General features: G+C 41.3%; 1 protein-coding gene across 2 annotated transcripts in view; it reads left to right on the top strand.

Moving 5' to 3' along the window:
* LOC140727870 (transcription initiation factor TFIID subunit 4-like) overlaps positions 1-16,534 on the top strand; it is a 126,357-nt gene that overhangs the window by 35,664 nt on the left and 74,159 nt on the right. For both annotated transcript variants that reach the window (XM_073045749.1, XM_073045759.1), the window contains 2 exons: positions 1,975-2,110; positions 2,769-2,886. In XM_073045749.1, coding sequence (XP_072901850.1) covers positions 1,975-2,110; positions 2,769-2,886 — 254 coding nt within the window. The remainder of the gene's footprint in view (positions 1-1,974; positions 2,111-2,768; positions 2,887-16,534) is intronic.

Raw genomic sequence — 16,534 nt, forward strand, 5'->3', positions numbered from 1 at the left:
ATTTATAAAGCACTGTTATTAAGCAGGATAATATGTGACTGAAATCTCATACCTTTCAAGGTAATTGACTGAAGAAGTGAGGAGAAGGCAGTTTTAATACGTGACCTGGAATGCTTTGCCTAAAGGCCAATCGAAGAGAATGTGATACACACATGGAGAGGAGTGACAAGGAAGAGTACAGCTAGTTGGCTTCAAAGAGCAATCATCAAATTACAATTAGATTAGACATATTTGTGGTGAAACTGGCTTGATGGGCCAAGTGGTTGACACTAGCTCTTAATGTATGTGTTCATATTGTAGGCCAAGTGGACTTGGCTATTCTTCTTTGGAAAATGGTGTTAGTCAGGTCAGTGTTTAAGATTAAAAGCACATACAATTGACCAGGATGGTTTGACCTTGCAGCTGCTGCACGTTTGATAAGGCAAACCTTTCATGGCTGGTCTACTTTTTTGCTTGGCCTCCATGTTAGTTTGAAGTGGAATATTCCAGGTATAGTCTCATGACTGCTATATAAACACTGTAAGACATCTTTACAAATACCCTCCAACTTTTAAAGTTCTTAACCTTTTGTACAGGAGCAACTTGTTGGCTATTTTAACAGACATTTAAGGGTCAACCATGTTTAAATATGGGTCTGAAGGTGCTTATAGGCACATACGGAGTAAATAAGTCAAATTTGATGTCCTTCCCTGACAGATGCAAGTGAATCAATGACAAGTTAATTTGAACGTCACGGTAACAATGGAAAAGGATTGAGGTCTGAATGTATTAGTCCCATTATGGTATCTGGAGAGTTTAAATTCAGTTAATAGAATAAAATGGGAACTCAAAAGTTTATAATAGTATGGGTGACAAGGAACCTATCAAATTTTTGTGAAACTTTTGAAACACTCTGGTTCCATCGAATCACAGCCCCGTTCCAGGTTGAATCCTACAGCCTCTTCTCTCTGATATCTTCTCTCTTCATCCTCTTAACAAAAGCCCCAAGCCCAACCTTAGTGTCCCTCACCAGAGAACCCTCCCTTTAATTCAGCCATCCTAAATGGATGGCACACAATTCTGCTATCTCTTATCTTCAACAGTAACCCAAACAAGCAGCTTGCACCGAACACCACAAAATCAAATACTAAATAGCATAACAGTGGGGAAAAAAATGAACCAGGGCATTACACTTATCTCATTAATGCCCTTAGATTTCATTTGCCTGGGCTCATGTCTAAGGCTACATTGTTGTACTTGACTCCTAACTGACTTTTGAAATGACCAAGGTAAGGTACTTGATGATAACAAGTTAATACTGATTGCCACCCTAATAAAAAAGGTGGTAGCACCTTGAAGAATTTCAGCAACTGAGTCATCCCAAATACAATTGGGGATGGCCATTAAATGATATCCCAATATTAGCTAAATTATAATAATTCTATAATTAATTAGCTGATCTTAATGCTGGATTATTTCACTGAATACTGATTCTCTTGCACAGTGTTAGGTGCCTGAAATACGCTGCCAGGAGAGGTTGTAGAAATAGATCTAATGGCAAAGTTCAAGGCATTTAGACAGATAAATGAACAAGCAGCGAATAGAGGAACCATATGTAGGCAGATATAACTAGTTTAGATTGGCACCATGGTTGGCACAGATGGTATGCCTGATTGTGCTCTATGTCACTGAAGTGTTGAATTTAATCTCAATCTCGGATATTAGTCTAGGCTGTTAGGTGTTGTACCCCTAGAATAGTCTGCTGTGAAGTATTCTATTGATCATCAATTTGGATCTGTATTTTTACTTTTAGTACTGGGCAGAGTTAAATGTAATCACGTTTCAAGCAACAGGAATAGTGCGAATGTCTGTTGATTAAATAGAAAAATAATTGGAGATAAAAATTTTCTATATAGAAGCCAGAGTTTCCAACATAGTTTTGTCATTCTTCAGAACACACTGCAGTTGTTTCACCCTGATTCAATTCATTTTCAGGTAGTCCAACAGTCTGGAGCACCTGCCAAAATACAAGAAAGCATACTGCCAAGGACACAAGCAGTGACATTGCAAAGACCTCTAAACCACATCACTGTGCCTGTATCGCAAATACAGGTCAAAACAGTTCAAGGAGGTATGGATGCATGCAGTTGTTGTTCAGAAATAATTTAACCAAATCACGATGTGTGCCTGTTGGTGATGTCAGAGATCAGGTTGTTCTCTTGAGGCTTTCTGCCTGCTACGTTCTATACTGATAGCTATTTGTACAAGTTTCTAAAATCTAAGTGTGTGGAGTCAGAATGAAGTGAAATGAAATTGTGATTGGATCTTCTTTTGTTCTATACTGTGCTCCGATATTGTCTTGGTGTCCAGTATTGACTCTCAACTTACTGACCAGAGGTTAGTCAGTTGTAGGCATGCTTTGTTAATGCCAGTAGCATGGCAACACTTGTGGACTTCCCCAGCACATACTTGAACTATGTTGGTTGCTGATGCAAACAACACATTTCACTGTATGCTTTAATGTATGTATGGCAAAACTAATCTAATTTTGTTTGCTAAAATCCTCTGAGGAAAATCTACTAGTCAATCTAGTGTAATTGGTGAGTATTTGCTCCTCGGTGTGTATGCTGTCCCACGTGCCCAGTAGTTGTTGCCATTGCCACTGACTGCACCTCTGTCCTGTGTTTTCTGTATGACCAGAATAAATGCTGTCCATGATGTGCTTTGTTGGTATTAATGTTGTTTGAATGAACTGGGGTTTAAAAGAAAACTTTGCTTTCTTCATTCAGCTCCTGTGACTTCAGTGGTAAAAGTCCCAGCTGTACAAGGAAATGGGAATTCAACTGTCCTTGTACATGCCTCAACTGATGAAAGATTCAAACGGGAGGTCACAGGGACGACCTTCAGGTAAAAGCTGTTAACACAACTGCTGCAGAAATTATCTCTATATGGAATCCTGCATCTTTTTGATTTCGTTTCTGATTTGTAACTCACATTTCTAATTTTACTTACTTGAATAAACATCAGGACAGATGGCATTAAAACATGGTCACCCTAGACCAGGGGTTTCCAACCCCTACTATTAACCAAGGGGTCCGTGGACCCCAGGTTGGAGCCCCTGCTCTAGACTAAGAAGAAGCAAGGTATGAGCAACCTTTGAGAACCCAGTGAAAATGGTGCATTGCAGTCCTGTAAGCCATTTCGTTTTCCTTTTCCACATCGAGCTTCTTGTCATTAGCACGGGTACATGTATTCACTGGTCCAGTGAACACCTCAGAAGCAGCAGCATAACAGGTACATAGTATTAGTTGGTAAATTGGTTTATTATTGTCACGTCTACAGAAGTGCGGTGAAAAACTTGTCTTGAGTACCGATCATACAGTTCAATTTATAACCATGGTGTATTGAAGTAGTATAAGGGAAAACAATAAGAGTGCAGAATACTGTGACACAATTACAGAGAAAGTGCAGTTCAGGTGGTCAATAAGGTTCAAGGTCATGATGAGGTAGATCTGAGGTCAAGAATCTATCTTGTCATATAGTAGTCCTATATCAACGAGATAGAAGCTGTGCTTGAGTATGGTTTGATATCATGCTTTTGTATTTTCTGCCCATTGGGAATGGAGAAAAGAGAGAATGTCATCGTGAGTGGGGTCTTTGATTATGCTGGCTGCTTGATTGAGGAATGAGAAGTGTTGTCAGAGTCCATGGAAGTGAGACTTGGTTTCTGTGATATACTGAGCTATGCCCACAACTCTGCTGTTTCTTGCAATCATGGGCAGAGCCGTTGACATACTAAGCCATGATACATCCAGATAGGATACTTTCTGAGCTGCATCGTTTAAAAAAGAACAGTGACAGTCAAAGGGGACGTGCCCATTTGCTTTAGCCTCCCGAGGAAGTGAATGTCTTGCTGAGTTTTCCAGGTTGTGGCACTACGTAGAGCCAATGCATACAGAAGAAAAGCCAATTATATAAGAAAGAACACAGTTAGAACAACAGTATGAAGTCCATTGTAGAGAAAAGTGGTCATAGTGTTGCTATACTGAGGTAGTATATGTTGGATGTTGCATCCATGTTGTGTATGTTGGATCAGAAATTGAATGGTTGAAGCTGTTCTTGAACATGGTGCAAGATTCCAGTCTTCTGTATCTCCTGCTTATGATGATAACGACAACAAGTCTTACCAGGCAGACTTGATTGAGCAACACACACGAAATGCTGGGGGAGCTCAGCAGGTCAGGCAGCACCTACGGAGGAGAATAAACAGTCAATGTTTTGGGCCGAGACTCTTCATCACGACTGAAAAAGAAATGGGAAAAAGCCAGAATAAAATGGTGGGGAGAGGGCAAGGTGTACAAGCTGGCAGGTGAGGGGGAAGACAGGTAGATGAGAGGCTGGGAGGTGATAAGTCAGAAAGGTCAAAGGCTGAAGAAGGAATCTAATAGGAATGGAGAGTGGACCTTAGGAGGAAAGGAAGGAAGAGGAACACCAGAAAGAGGTGATAGGCAGATGAGGAGAATAGAATGGGTAAGAGGGGGAGCCAGAATGAGGAATAAAGAGATTGAAGAGGAGGGGAGAGAAATTACTGCAAGTTAGAGAAATCGATGTTCATGCCGTCAGGTTGGAGGCTACCTGGAAGGAATAAGACTAGGGGGAATTGGCTTGACAGGAAGAAAATGGCAGTTTGACCGTGTAATCAATGGAGCCTCCAGTCTTAGTTGTTTTTGGATTGACTTTATGACCTTATTTGCTTATTCAAGGGCTGGAAACCAATGAAATGTATGTGAAGACCAAACTGCTTTTGTAATTAATTTGCATTACCAGTAATGCTCATAATCCCAGTATTTAATCCTCTTCTCTGGGAAGGTGATGGTTCCTCAAGTTGAAATACTGTAGTCCTTGTGGTGCATGTGCTCCCATATTGCCATTGTATAGCAAGTTGCTATCTTTTAACCCGGCTATAGGAATACAGTGGTTGTGTTCTCCCAGGTCTGGGCAGTGTCTGAACTGGAGGGGAGGATTGGAAAGTTCAAAGTTCAATTCCATAAACCTTGGGAGTTCATTAGCAACATGCATTAATATAATGAAAGTTAAAACAAAACTGTAGAAGCTGGAATTCAAGAGTGCAGGGGTATTACTAAGAAAAAGGTGCTTGGGAAGATGAAACATTTGAAGGTAGATAAATTACCCTAGGCCAAATGGACTACACCCCAAGGTTCTGAAGGAGTTAGCTGAAGAGATTGTAAAGGCATTAGTAATAATCTTTCAGGAATCATTAGATTCTGGCATGGTTCTGGAAGACTGGAAAATTGCAAATGTCACTCCACTCTTCAAGAAGGACGGGAGGCATAAGAAAGGAAATTATAAGCCATTTAGCCTGATTTCAGTGGTTGGGGAAATGGTGGTGTCCATTATTTAGGAGTACTTGGGGGCACTTGACAAAATAGGCCAAAGTCAGCATGGTTTCCTTAAGGGGAAATCTTGCCTGGCAAATCTGTTGAGGAATTGTAACCTGACTATGGTAATACAATGGTTGTGTTCCCAAGTCTGGGCAGTGTCTGAACTGGAACTTGGAGGAAGTAACAGGCAGGAGAGTCAGTGGATGAAGTTTACTTGGATTTTCAGAAAGCCTTTGACAAGTTGCACACATGAGATTGATTAACAAGATAAGAGACCATGGTATTACAGGAAAGATACTGGCGTGGATTGAAGAGTGACTGACTGGCAGGAGACTAAGCGTGGAAATAAAGGGTCATTTCTGATAGGCTGCTGGTGACTTCTTTTCACGTTATATGTGAATGATTTGGATGAGACAATTGATGGCTTTGTGGCCAGATTTGTGGACAACACAAAGATAGGTGGAGAGGCAGGAGGTGTTCAGGAATCAGAGTGTCTGCAGAAGAACTTGGACTCATTGTGAGAATCGGCAAGGAAGTGGCAGATGGAATACAATGTAAGGAAGTAAATGGTCATACACTTCAGTAGAAGGAATAAAAGTTTTCTACATGGGGGAAACAAATTAAAAATTAGAGGTGCTAAGGGACTTGAATGTTAGCTTTCATTTCAAGAGGACTGGAATATAAGGATGTAATGCTGAGGTTGTAGGTACTGGTCAAACTACACTTAGAGTATTGTGAGCAGTTTTGGGCCCTTAATCTGAGATATGCTGGCATGGGAGAGGATCTGAGGAGCTTCATGAGAATGAATTTAGGAAAGAATAGGTTAACATATGTTTATCTTTTTCTGGTTCTGGGTCTGTACTTGTTGGAGTTCAGAGGATTGAACGGTAATCTCATTGAAACTTATTGAATATTGAATGGTCTGGATAGAGTGGGGAAAGATATGTCAAATGCTGCTGTAACAGTCGGTAGTTGAGAAAGCAACACACACACAAAATGCTGGAGGAACCTAGTCCCAGGGAGAGTGCATATTCTCCATGCAGAGGAGAAAGGTCAGAACCCATATTCATGATGTTGTCAGTGGTTCTCACAAACTATACCACTGTAAGCAGCACATTTACAGCTATTATTTTTATGATCAGTAGCCACTTCTGGAGACCACTTGTAAAACTTCAAGTGTGACTATCTCCAAGTTTTACAAATTGAATTCCAAATCACATTATTAACTTAATAACAATATTCATGCAAATTAAGAATTCTGTCAATAATTGTTCAGTTGTTTCAAGCTTTGAAAAATACATTGTGATACCACATTTAGTGAGATTCAAAGAGGCTTACAACAAATGAAATAGAATAGTCACAGAAAGACTCCGTATGGAAAGGGCATTTCACTTCACTGTCCTATTACTGATATAGGAAAAAATTTGTATACAAACTGCCTAAGAAAAAATTGTAATAATGACCAGAAGAATTCTTGGGTACGACACTTGACAGAGCTGTCCTGCTCTTGTTTGAATCCAAGCGACACTCAAAACGCTGGAGGAACTCAGCAGGCCAAGCAGCATCTAAGGGAAAAAAAGTACTATCAACATTTCGGGCTGAGATCCTTTGACAGGACTGGAGGAAAAAATAGATAAGTAGATTTAAAAGTTGGGAGATGGAGAGACGAACACAAGGTGATAAGTGAAACTAGGAGGGGGAGCGATGATGTAAAAAGCTGGGAGGTTGATTGGTGAAAGAGATACAGGGCTGGAGAAGGGGGGAGTCTAATAGGAGAGGACAGAAGGCCATGGAAGAAAGAGGAGGAGGGAGGAGATGGGCAGGTGACAGAGGGAAAAGGAATGGGGAATAGTGAGGGGGGGCCATGGCCAGAGATTTGAGAGGTCAATGTTCATGGCATCAGGTTGGAGGCTACCCAGAGGGAATATAAGGTGGTGTTCCTCCAACTTGAGTGTGGCCTCGTCGCAACAGTAGAGGTAACCATGGATTGACATATGGGAATGGGAAGTTGAATTAAAATGGGTGACCACTGGGAGATCTCACTTCTTCTGGCAGATGGAGCGTAGGTGCTCAGCAAAGCAGTCTCCTAATCTATGTTGTGTCTCACTGATGTACAGGAGGTCACACTGGGAACACTGGACACAGTATATGACCCCAGCAGACTCACAGGTGAAGTGTCGCCTCACCTGGAAGATCTACTTGGAGCTCTGAATGGTAGTGAGAGCGGAGATGTAGGGGCAGGTGTGGCACTTGGTCCACTTGCAAGGAAAAGTGCCAGGAGGGAGAACAGTGGGGAGGGACAAATAGATAAGGAAGTGGCGTAGGGAGCGATCCCTGCAGAAAGTGGGGGGAAGGGAAAGGTGGGATCCTGTTGGAAATGTCGGAAGTTCCGGAGAATTATGTGCTGGATGCGAGACTGATTGCAAGATTCCTTTAACAGTCAGACAAAAGCTGTCCGTAAGCCTGTTTTACAGGCTTTTGTATCGTCTACCAAATGGTGGGGAGAGAAGGGAGAATGTCTGGAGTGAGTGAAGTCATTGATAATGCTGGCTGCTTTCATGAGACATTAAGAAGTTTAAACATTTGGTAGAGGGCAGACTGGTTTCTGTGATGTGTTGAGCTACATAACAACTGCTGTTTCTTGCCATCTTGGGCAAAGCAATTGCTATACCAAGCTGTGATGCATCTGTGTGTGTTTGTGTCTGTGATTACTATGGTGCATCTACATTTTTAAAAATGTTCAAAGTAAATTTATTATCAAAGAACATAAATGTCACCATATACAATCCTGAGATTAATTTCCTGCAGGCACACACAATAAACTCAAGAAATATAATAGTATCAATGAAAGACAGTTCCCAACAGGACAGACAAACAACCAATGTGCAAAAGACAACAAACTGCAAATACAAAAGAAGGGGAAGGAAATATAATAAATAAACAATAAATAACGAGAACATGAGATGAGTCCTGAAAGTGAGTCTGTAGGTTGAGGGAACAGTTCAGTGATGGGGTGAGTGAAGTTATCCCCTCTGGTACAAGAGCTTGATGGTTAAGGGGTAATAACTGTTCCTGAACCTGGTGCTGTGAGTCATGAGGCTTTTGTACCACCTTCCTAATTTCAACCGCGAAACGAGAGCATGTCCTGGGTTGTGGGGATCCTTAAAGATGGATGTTGCTTTCCAGCAAGAGCACACCGTGTACATGTGCACAGTGGTGGGGAGGACTTTACCCGTGATTGGGCCATATCCACTACCTCTTGTAGGATTTTCTGGGCAGTGGTGTTTCCATCTCAGCTGATGCAACCAGTCAATTTCCTCTCACTACTCATCTATAGAAGTTTGTCAAAGTTTTATGCCAAATCTTCACAAACTTCTAAGGAAATAGAGGCACTGTCGTACTTCCTTCATAATTGCATCCGTGTTGGGCCCAGGACAGATCCTCCGAAATGACAATAATTTGGCATCAATGGCAATATGCTGAACTTCCTTAGGGCTTCTGGTGAAGCAGAGTTGGTGTACTTGGCTGTATTGTCTATGTGGTTGGACCAAGGCAAAGTGATGTTTACTTATAGGAACCTGAAGCTCTCAACCATCTCTGCCTTAACATCATTGATACATATAGTAACGTGTGCATGACCCATCTTTCTAAACTCTATGACCAGCTATTTTGTTTTTCTGATGTTAAAGGAAAAGTTATTGCCTTGACAGGATGCCATTAGACTCTCGATTTCCCTTGTGTACTCCATTTCATTGTTATTTGAAATCTGGCCCACCATAATGGTATCACTTGTGTTCTTGTAGCTGAAATTAGTGTAGAATCTGGCCAGCGGTCGTGAGTGTAGGGAGTAAAGTAAGGTGACAGGGATGCAGCTTTGCAGGGCATCAGTGACGAGGATAATTGTGGTGGACATGTGCTTTTTATCACTGCCGATTGTAGGCTGTTGGACAGAAAGTCAAGGGTTTTAGTTGCATATGGAATACCAAGTCCAACTTCTAGGAGATGGGAGATGGAATTGTGGTATTGCAGGCAGAGCTACACCAAGTCAATCAGTCTGATATTGTCTTTACTATCTAGATGATCCAGAGATGTAGGGCAAGAGAGATGGCATCCACTATTGTTTCAGCAGTAGGTGAATTGCAGTAGGCCAAGGTTGTATGGGATGCTGGAGTTGATGTATGCCATAACTTGCTTCTTGAAGAACTTCATGATAGTGGATGTCATGGCCATTGCTTCGTAGACAGATTACCTTTTCTTTGACACTGAGCTGATAGTGATTTTAATGGGAAAGCTCACTGAAGTAGGGAGAGTTTAAAATGTATAGATATGTTAGGGGGCTTTTTGGTGTGAGTGTGTCATTTCATTGACCTGCTGTTCCAAACATAAAATGAATTTTTCTCATTGGGCATGGATGTATTGTTGATAGTGATGCTGCCCAACTTTGTTTTGCAACCTGTTGGAGCATACAAGCCTTTGCACAACTAACGGCTGGCATGGCACTCAGATGTGGTAGTGTTAAGTATGTAGAATGCTTCCCATATATGAAAAATTGGGGTAATTGACTGTTTAAAAAAACACTTGGGGTCAAACGATTCAAAAATTATAGCTCAATATCCAACAGTGAAGAACTCTGCTAAACCTTGATAAATCACTGGTTGTGTCTCGTTTAGATACTATTCCTTTAAGAGAGTTGGTATTGCTTTTGACAAAGTTACAGAGCAGATGTTACAAAATGGAACCAAGGTTCTGCTATGTTAAAAGGAAAATTGAAAATGAATTGAGGTTTTGTATCCTTTAAACTAGAAAAAATAAGTAAAGGGCTTCAAAGATGTGTAGGGTGTGGATAAATTTAAGTTTTACTTCTATTGGCAAAATAATCAATGATGGTAATATGCCAATTAATGCTTATCAACAAAAGAATTGGGGCAACATAAAACATTATTTTCTTCAACATGCTGAATTATGAAATGCGGTATTCTGCTTCAAGTTGGGAGGGGCAGGGAATTAAAAATGACAGACTGTAAAACGCGATGAAAGAGATGAACAACTAATAGGACAGTTTCTCACGAAGTGGGCCAAGGCTCAATAGGCAGAGTGGTTCTCCTGTCTTGATTGATGCCATTTTTGTAACAAATAAAAATAAACTGATAGACTATAGACCATGCAATTGTAGTTTTTCTTCTTGTGACACAACATGAACTGAATCCACCTTTAAACCATCTTAACTAGTTAATGAACACTGTATTACTTGATTGTTTTGGTTTGGTTTTGCACAGTCTTGGCTTTTAGGGGTATACACCATAGGAAACACTTCTCTGCCATTGCAAGATGGTACCTCACTGAATATTGATCTATTGTGTTGTATCTTGGAATGTATTCCAGTGAAATGCATTGTTGGAGTTAACAACCAACAAACCTAAGGATGAGCTGGGAAAGTCCACACATTCCAGTGCTAACATAGCATGTCCACGTTGTTAAGCAGGAGCTACTGCTAAACTTGCACATCCTTTATTTCCCACAGAACATTGAACTATGTGCATGGATAATTAGCAGAATGCAAAAGGAGGCAATATACTAGCACCCACTAATTCTATATCATTGAGGTATGGTAAATGCATTTATTGTATATTTTCCCCTTTTGCATTCTAATTATCCATGCACATAGTTCAATGTTCTGTGGGAAATAAGGATGTACAGGTATAGCAGTAGTTCCTGCTGTCGAGTAATGTTTTACCATAATAATCCAGCAAGGGGTGCCACAGCATGCAGTACTGATAAAGCATTGGCTTTTGCATATAACTGCAGCTGTGAAACAAGAGGCCACTTCGACTTTGAGAAGCAATGCTTTTGGTCTGTTCAGAGCCACAGGGCGAGCGTGTTCTTTGAAAGTACTGAACTACAATTTGTAATGCAGTGCCTGAGAATATCAAAATGAACATTCAATAATAATGCTCAAAGGATACTTGAGGACAGTTTTTTTTCCCCGAGTGACTGGAAGTGAGAGCTCATTTCAGGATATAACAAGGCATCTTTCTCAGAATTGTCACAGACTTGGGTGGTTTCCTGTGCTGCATTATTAAACTTCAGACTCTTGTGTAGTCTTAGACTTATTCCCCGCAACATTGGAGATCGAGGGGCAACTTGATAGATGTATACAAGATCATGAATGGTGTGGACAGGGTGAAAGCACATCATCCTTTTCCCAGAGAAGGAATGGTAAAATCAGGAGGGCATTGATTTAAGATCTGAGGTTGAAAATTAAAGGATATCGAGGCAGCTTCTTCACTCAAAGGGTGGTGTGTATTTGGAATGAGCTGCCAGAAATAGTGGTTATGGTGATACTTCAGCAAAATTTAAAATCCTTCTATGGAGGAGGGAGGTTTAGAAAGCCATTGGCCAAACACGTGCACGTGAGACTAGCTCACTGGGCGGCCCACAGTTAGAATGGACAAGTTGAGCTGAAGGGCCTGTTGCCTTCCTGTATAACCCTATGATTCTTCTGTTGATCCTCAAATACACAACAATAGTACAATCGATATTTTTATTTTGAATATTTCATGTCTAACAGTTCAATCTTTCTAATCATTTGTAAGTGGCATTTTAATGATGTGCTATGTACCCAGATGGAGATATGAGGATAGACAACTGTCATGGAGACTTTCATCTGTCATGTAATGGGCTCCCTGTTGGAAAACATTAAAACTTCAAAGTAAATGTATTATCAAAGTACATGTGTGTCACCATATGCAACCCTGAAATTCATTTCCTTGCAGGCATACACAGTAAATCCAAAAAACACAATAGAATCAATGAGAGACCCATCCAACAGGACAGGCAAAAAACCAATCTGCAAAAGACAAACTCTGCAAATACAAAAGAAGAAAAATTAATAATAGACAAACAATAAATATTGAGACGAGATGAGTCCTTGAAAGTGAGTCCCTAGGTTGTGGGAACAGTACAGTGATGGTGAGGGTGAAGTGTAATAACTGATCATGAGCCTGGAGTTGTAGGTCCTAAAGCTCCTGTACTACCTTCCCTATGGCAACAGCAAGAAGAGAGCATAGTGTGGATGGTGTGTGTCCTCTATGATAGATACTGCTTTCCTGCAACAGCACTCCATGTAGATGTGTGCAGTGGTGGGAAAGCTTTACCTGTGATGGACTGGGCCACATTTACTACTTTTTGTAGAATTTTCTGTTCAAGGGCATTGGTGTTTCCATACCAGGCTGTGATGCAGACAGTTAATACCAGACCATGCTCTTTTCTCACTGCTGCCATCAGATGGAAGGTACAAGTGCCTCAGGACTCGCATCACCAGATTCAAGAACAGTTACTACCCTTCAACCATCAGGCTCTTGAACAAAAGGGGATAACTACACATTCTATTTCTGGTGTTCCCACAACTGCTGGTCTCATTTTATCTTGTTATTTCATGCTCTTTCATTTCATGTTAATTCATACTCATTATTTATTGCTCTGCCATTTCATCATGGCTGATGCATTTCCCCCTCAACTCCATTGTCCTGCCCTCTCCCCATAACCTTTCATGTCTGACCAATCAAAAATCTGTCAACCTCATCCTTAAATACACTCAATGACCTGGCCTCCATAGCCACCTGTGGTAATGAATTCCACAGATTCTCCATCCTCTGCGGAAAGAAATTCCTCCTCATTTCCATTCTAAGTGGACGTCCCTCTATTCTGAGGTGGTGCCCTCTGGTCCTGGACTCACCCACTGTAGGTCTCCACATCTACAAGGCCTTTCAACATTTGATAGTTTTCTGTGAGATCCCCACTCATTCTTCTAAATTCCACCAAGTAAGCCCCAGAGCCATCAGTTGCTCCTCATATAATAAGGCTTTCAATCCTGAATCATTCTCTGAGCGTCCTTCTCTCCAATGTCAGAACCATCCTTTCTTAAATGAGGGGTTCAAAACTGCTCACAATAATCCATAATAATACAGGTTTCCCCCGCAATCCGAAGGTAGAGCGTTCCTATGAAACTATTTGTAAGCTGAAATGTCGTAAAGTGAAGAAGCAATTACCATTAATTTATATGGGAAAATTTTTTGAGCGTTCCCAGACCCCAAAAAAGAACCGACCAAATCAAACCAAATAACACATAAAACCTAAAATAACACTAACATATAGTAAAAGCAAGAATGATATGATAAATATACACCCTATATAATGTAGAAATAGTGTATGTACAGTGTAGTTTCACTTATCAAACTCGGGGAGACAGCGAGCCAAAATTGATTTGGAGAAAAAATATCGGCACGTACACACATGCGCGAACAACTGCCCACACAAGGCTTCACAGTCACTGTAGTCTTTCTCAGGGTAAACACACGTATAAAGTGGGTGTCTTTTTTTCGTAAAAGCGAAAATCCTCTCTGGTTAGTGAAAACAGGTACTAATGTAGGTCTTCCATAACAGCGAGCTGTCATAAAGCGAAAGTTCGAAAAACGGGGGCCACCTGTACTCCATATACTTCACAGAATAAACAAACAGGATTGCATGTTCCTTACTAAAATGTAACTCCATCCTGAACAATAAGAGGATTTGCAGCTATGGTATCCAAGACTTCTTCAGAGAGCAGTGCTTCAGAAAGGCGATGTCTATTATTAAGGACCCCCATTACACAGGACATACCCTCTTCTCATTTTTGCCATCAAGAAGGAGGTAAAGAAGCCTGAAGACACACGCTTGGCAATTCAGGAACAGCTTCTTCCCCTCTGCTATCGAATTTGCTAAATGGACATTGAACCCATGAACACTAGCTCACTTTTTAAAAAATGTTTTTGTTTTGCACTATTTTTAATCTAGTTATGTAATATACATATACTTCTGTGGACGCAAGAAAGAAACACGGATGGTAGTTTGCCTCCCAGTTGCCAGGGTCCAGGATGTTTTTGACCACGTCCATGATATCCTGAAGTGGGAAGGTGAACAGCCAGAGGTTGCAGTATGTAATGGTACCAACGACATAGATAGGAAAAGGGAGGAGGTCCTGAAAACAGGCTACAGGGAGTTGGGAAAAAAGCTGAGAAGCAGGCCCACAAGGGTAGTAAGTTCAGGATTACTGCCTGTGCCATGTGACAGTAAGTTTAAGAATAGAGTGAGGTGGAGAATAAATGCGTGGCTGAGAGATTGGAGCAAAGGGCAGGGATTCAGATTTCTGAATCATTGGGACCTCTTTTGGGGCAGGCATAGCTTGTACAATAAGGATGGGTTGCACTTGAATCCAAGGGAGACTAATATCCTGGCAGGGAGGTTTGCTAAGGCTACTGGGGAGAGTTTAAGCTAGAAGTGCTGGGGTGTGGGAACCGAACTGAAGAGATGGAAGAAGGGGTGGTTTGTTCACAAATAGAGAAACATGTAGGTAGTTTGAGAAGAAAGGGGATAGAGAGGGGATGTGCTCAGACTGATGGTTTGAGATGTGTCTATTTTAATGCAAGGAGTATCATGAACAAAAAGGATGAGCTTAGAGCACGGATCAGTACTTGGAGCTATGATATTGTGGCCAATTCAGAGACTTGGATAGCTCGGGCAGGAATGGCAACTTTAGATGTTTCAGAAAGGACAGGGAGGGGGAGCAAAAGAGGGAGGGGCATGGCACTGCTGATCAGAGATCTGCTGCAGAAAAGGAGGAAGTCAGGAGGGATTGCCTACTTAGTCTCTGTGGGTGGAAGTTAGGAACAGGAAGGGGTCAGTAACTCTACTGGGAGTATTTATAAGCTACCCAATAGTAACAGAGACAATGAGGAGCAGATAGGGAGACGGTGCAATATTAACAGGGTTGTCGTGATGGGAGGTTTTAATTTTGCCAATATTGATTGGCATCTCCCTAGAACAAGGGGTTTAGATGGGGTAGAGTTTGTTAGATGTGTTCAGGAAGGTTTCCTGACACAATATGTAGATAGCCTACAAGAGGAGAGGCTGTACTTGATCTGGTATTGGGAAATAAACCTGGTCAGGTGTCAGTGGGAGAGCATTTTGGAGATGGTGATCACAATGAACATTGGAGAGGGTTAGGAGCAGACAAGTTAGGAAGTTGTTTAATTGGAGTAAGGGGAAATATGAAGCTATCATGCAGGAACTTGGAAGTATAAATTGGGAACAGATATTCTTGGAAATGTACGGCATAAATGTGGAAAATGTTCAGGGGATATTTGCGTGGCGTTCTGCATTCCAATGAGACAGGGAAAGGATGGTAGGGTACAGGAACCATAGTGTACAAATGCTGTTGAAAATCTAGTCAAGAAGAAAAGAAATGATTACAAAAGGTTCAAGAAACTGGGTAATGATAGGGAGCTAGAAAATAAAAGGCTAGCAGGAAGGAGCTTAAGAATGAAATTAGGAGAGACAGAAAGGGCAATGAGAAAGCCTTGGTGACCAGGATTAAGGAAAACCCCAAGGCATTCTACATGTGAAGAGTAAGAGAATCAGATGTGACCAATCAAGTGGAACAGTAGAAAAATGGGTATGAAACTGGAGGAGGTAGCGAAGGTATGTAATGAATACTTTGCTTCAGTATTCACTGCGGAAAAGGACCTTGGCAATTGTAGGGATGACTTGCAGCAGACTGAAAAGCTTGAGCATATAGACATTAAGAAAGAGGATGTCCTGGAGCTTTTGGAAAGCATCAAGTTAGATAAGTCACTAGGACCGGACATGATATACCCCAGGCTACTGTGGGAGGTGAAGGAGGAGATTGCTGAGCCTTTGGCGATGATCTTTGCATCATCAATGGGGATGGGAGAGTTTCTGGAGGATTGGAGTTTGCAGATGTTGTTCCCTTATTCAAGAAAGGGAGTAGAGATAGCTCAGGAAATTATAGACCAGTGAGCCTGCCTTCAGTAGTTGATGGAGAAGATCCTGAGAGGCAGAATTTATGAACATTTGGAGAGGCATAATATGATTAGAAATAGTCAGCATGGCTTTTTCAAAGGCAGGTTGTGCCTTATGAGCCTGATTGAATTTTTTGAGGATGTGACTAAACACATTGAAGTAGATGTAGTGTATATGGCATTTGATAAGGTTTATTGGGAAAGCAAGGAGGCATGGAATCCAAGGGAACCTTGCTTTGTGGGTCCAGAAGTGGCTTGCCCACAGAAGGCAAAGAGTGGTTGTAGACGGGTCATATT

This window comes from Hemitrygon akajei, chromosome 1 (assembly GCF_048418815.1).
Source record: "Hemitrygon akajei chromosome 1, sHemAka1.3, whole genome shotgun sequence".
NCBI lineage: Eukaryota > Metazoa > Chordata > Chondrichthyes > Myliobatiformes > Dasyatidae > Hemitrygon > Hemitrygon akajei.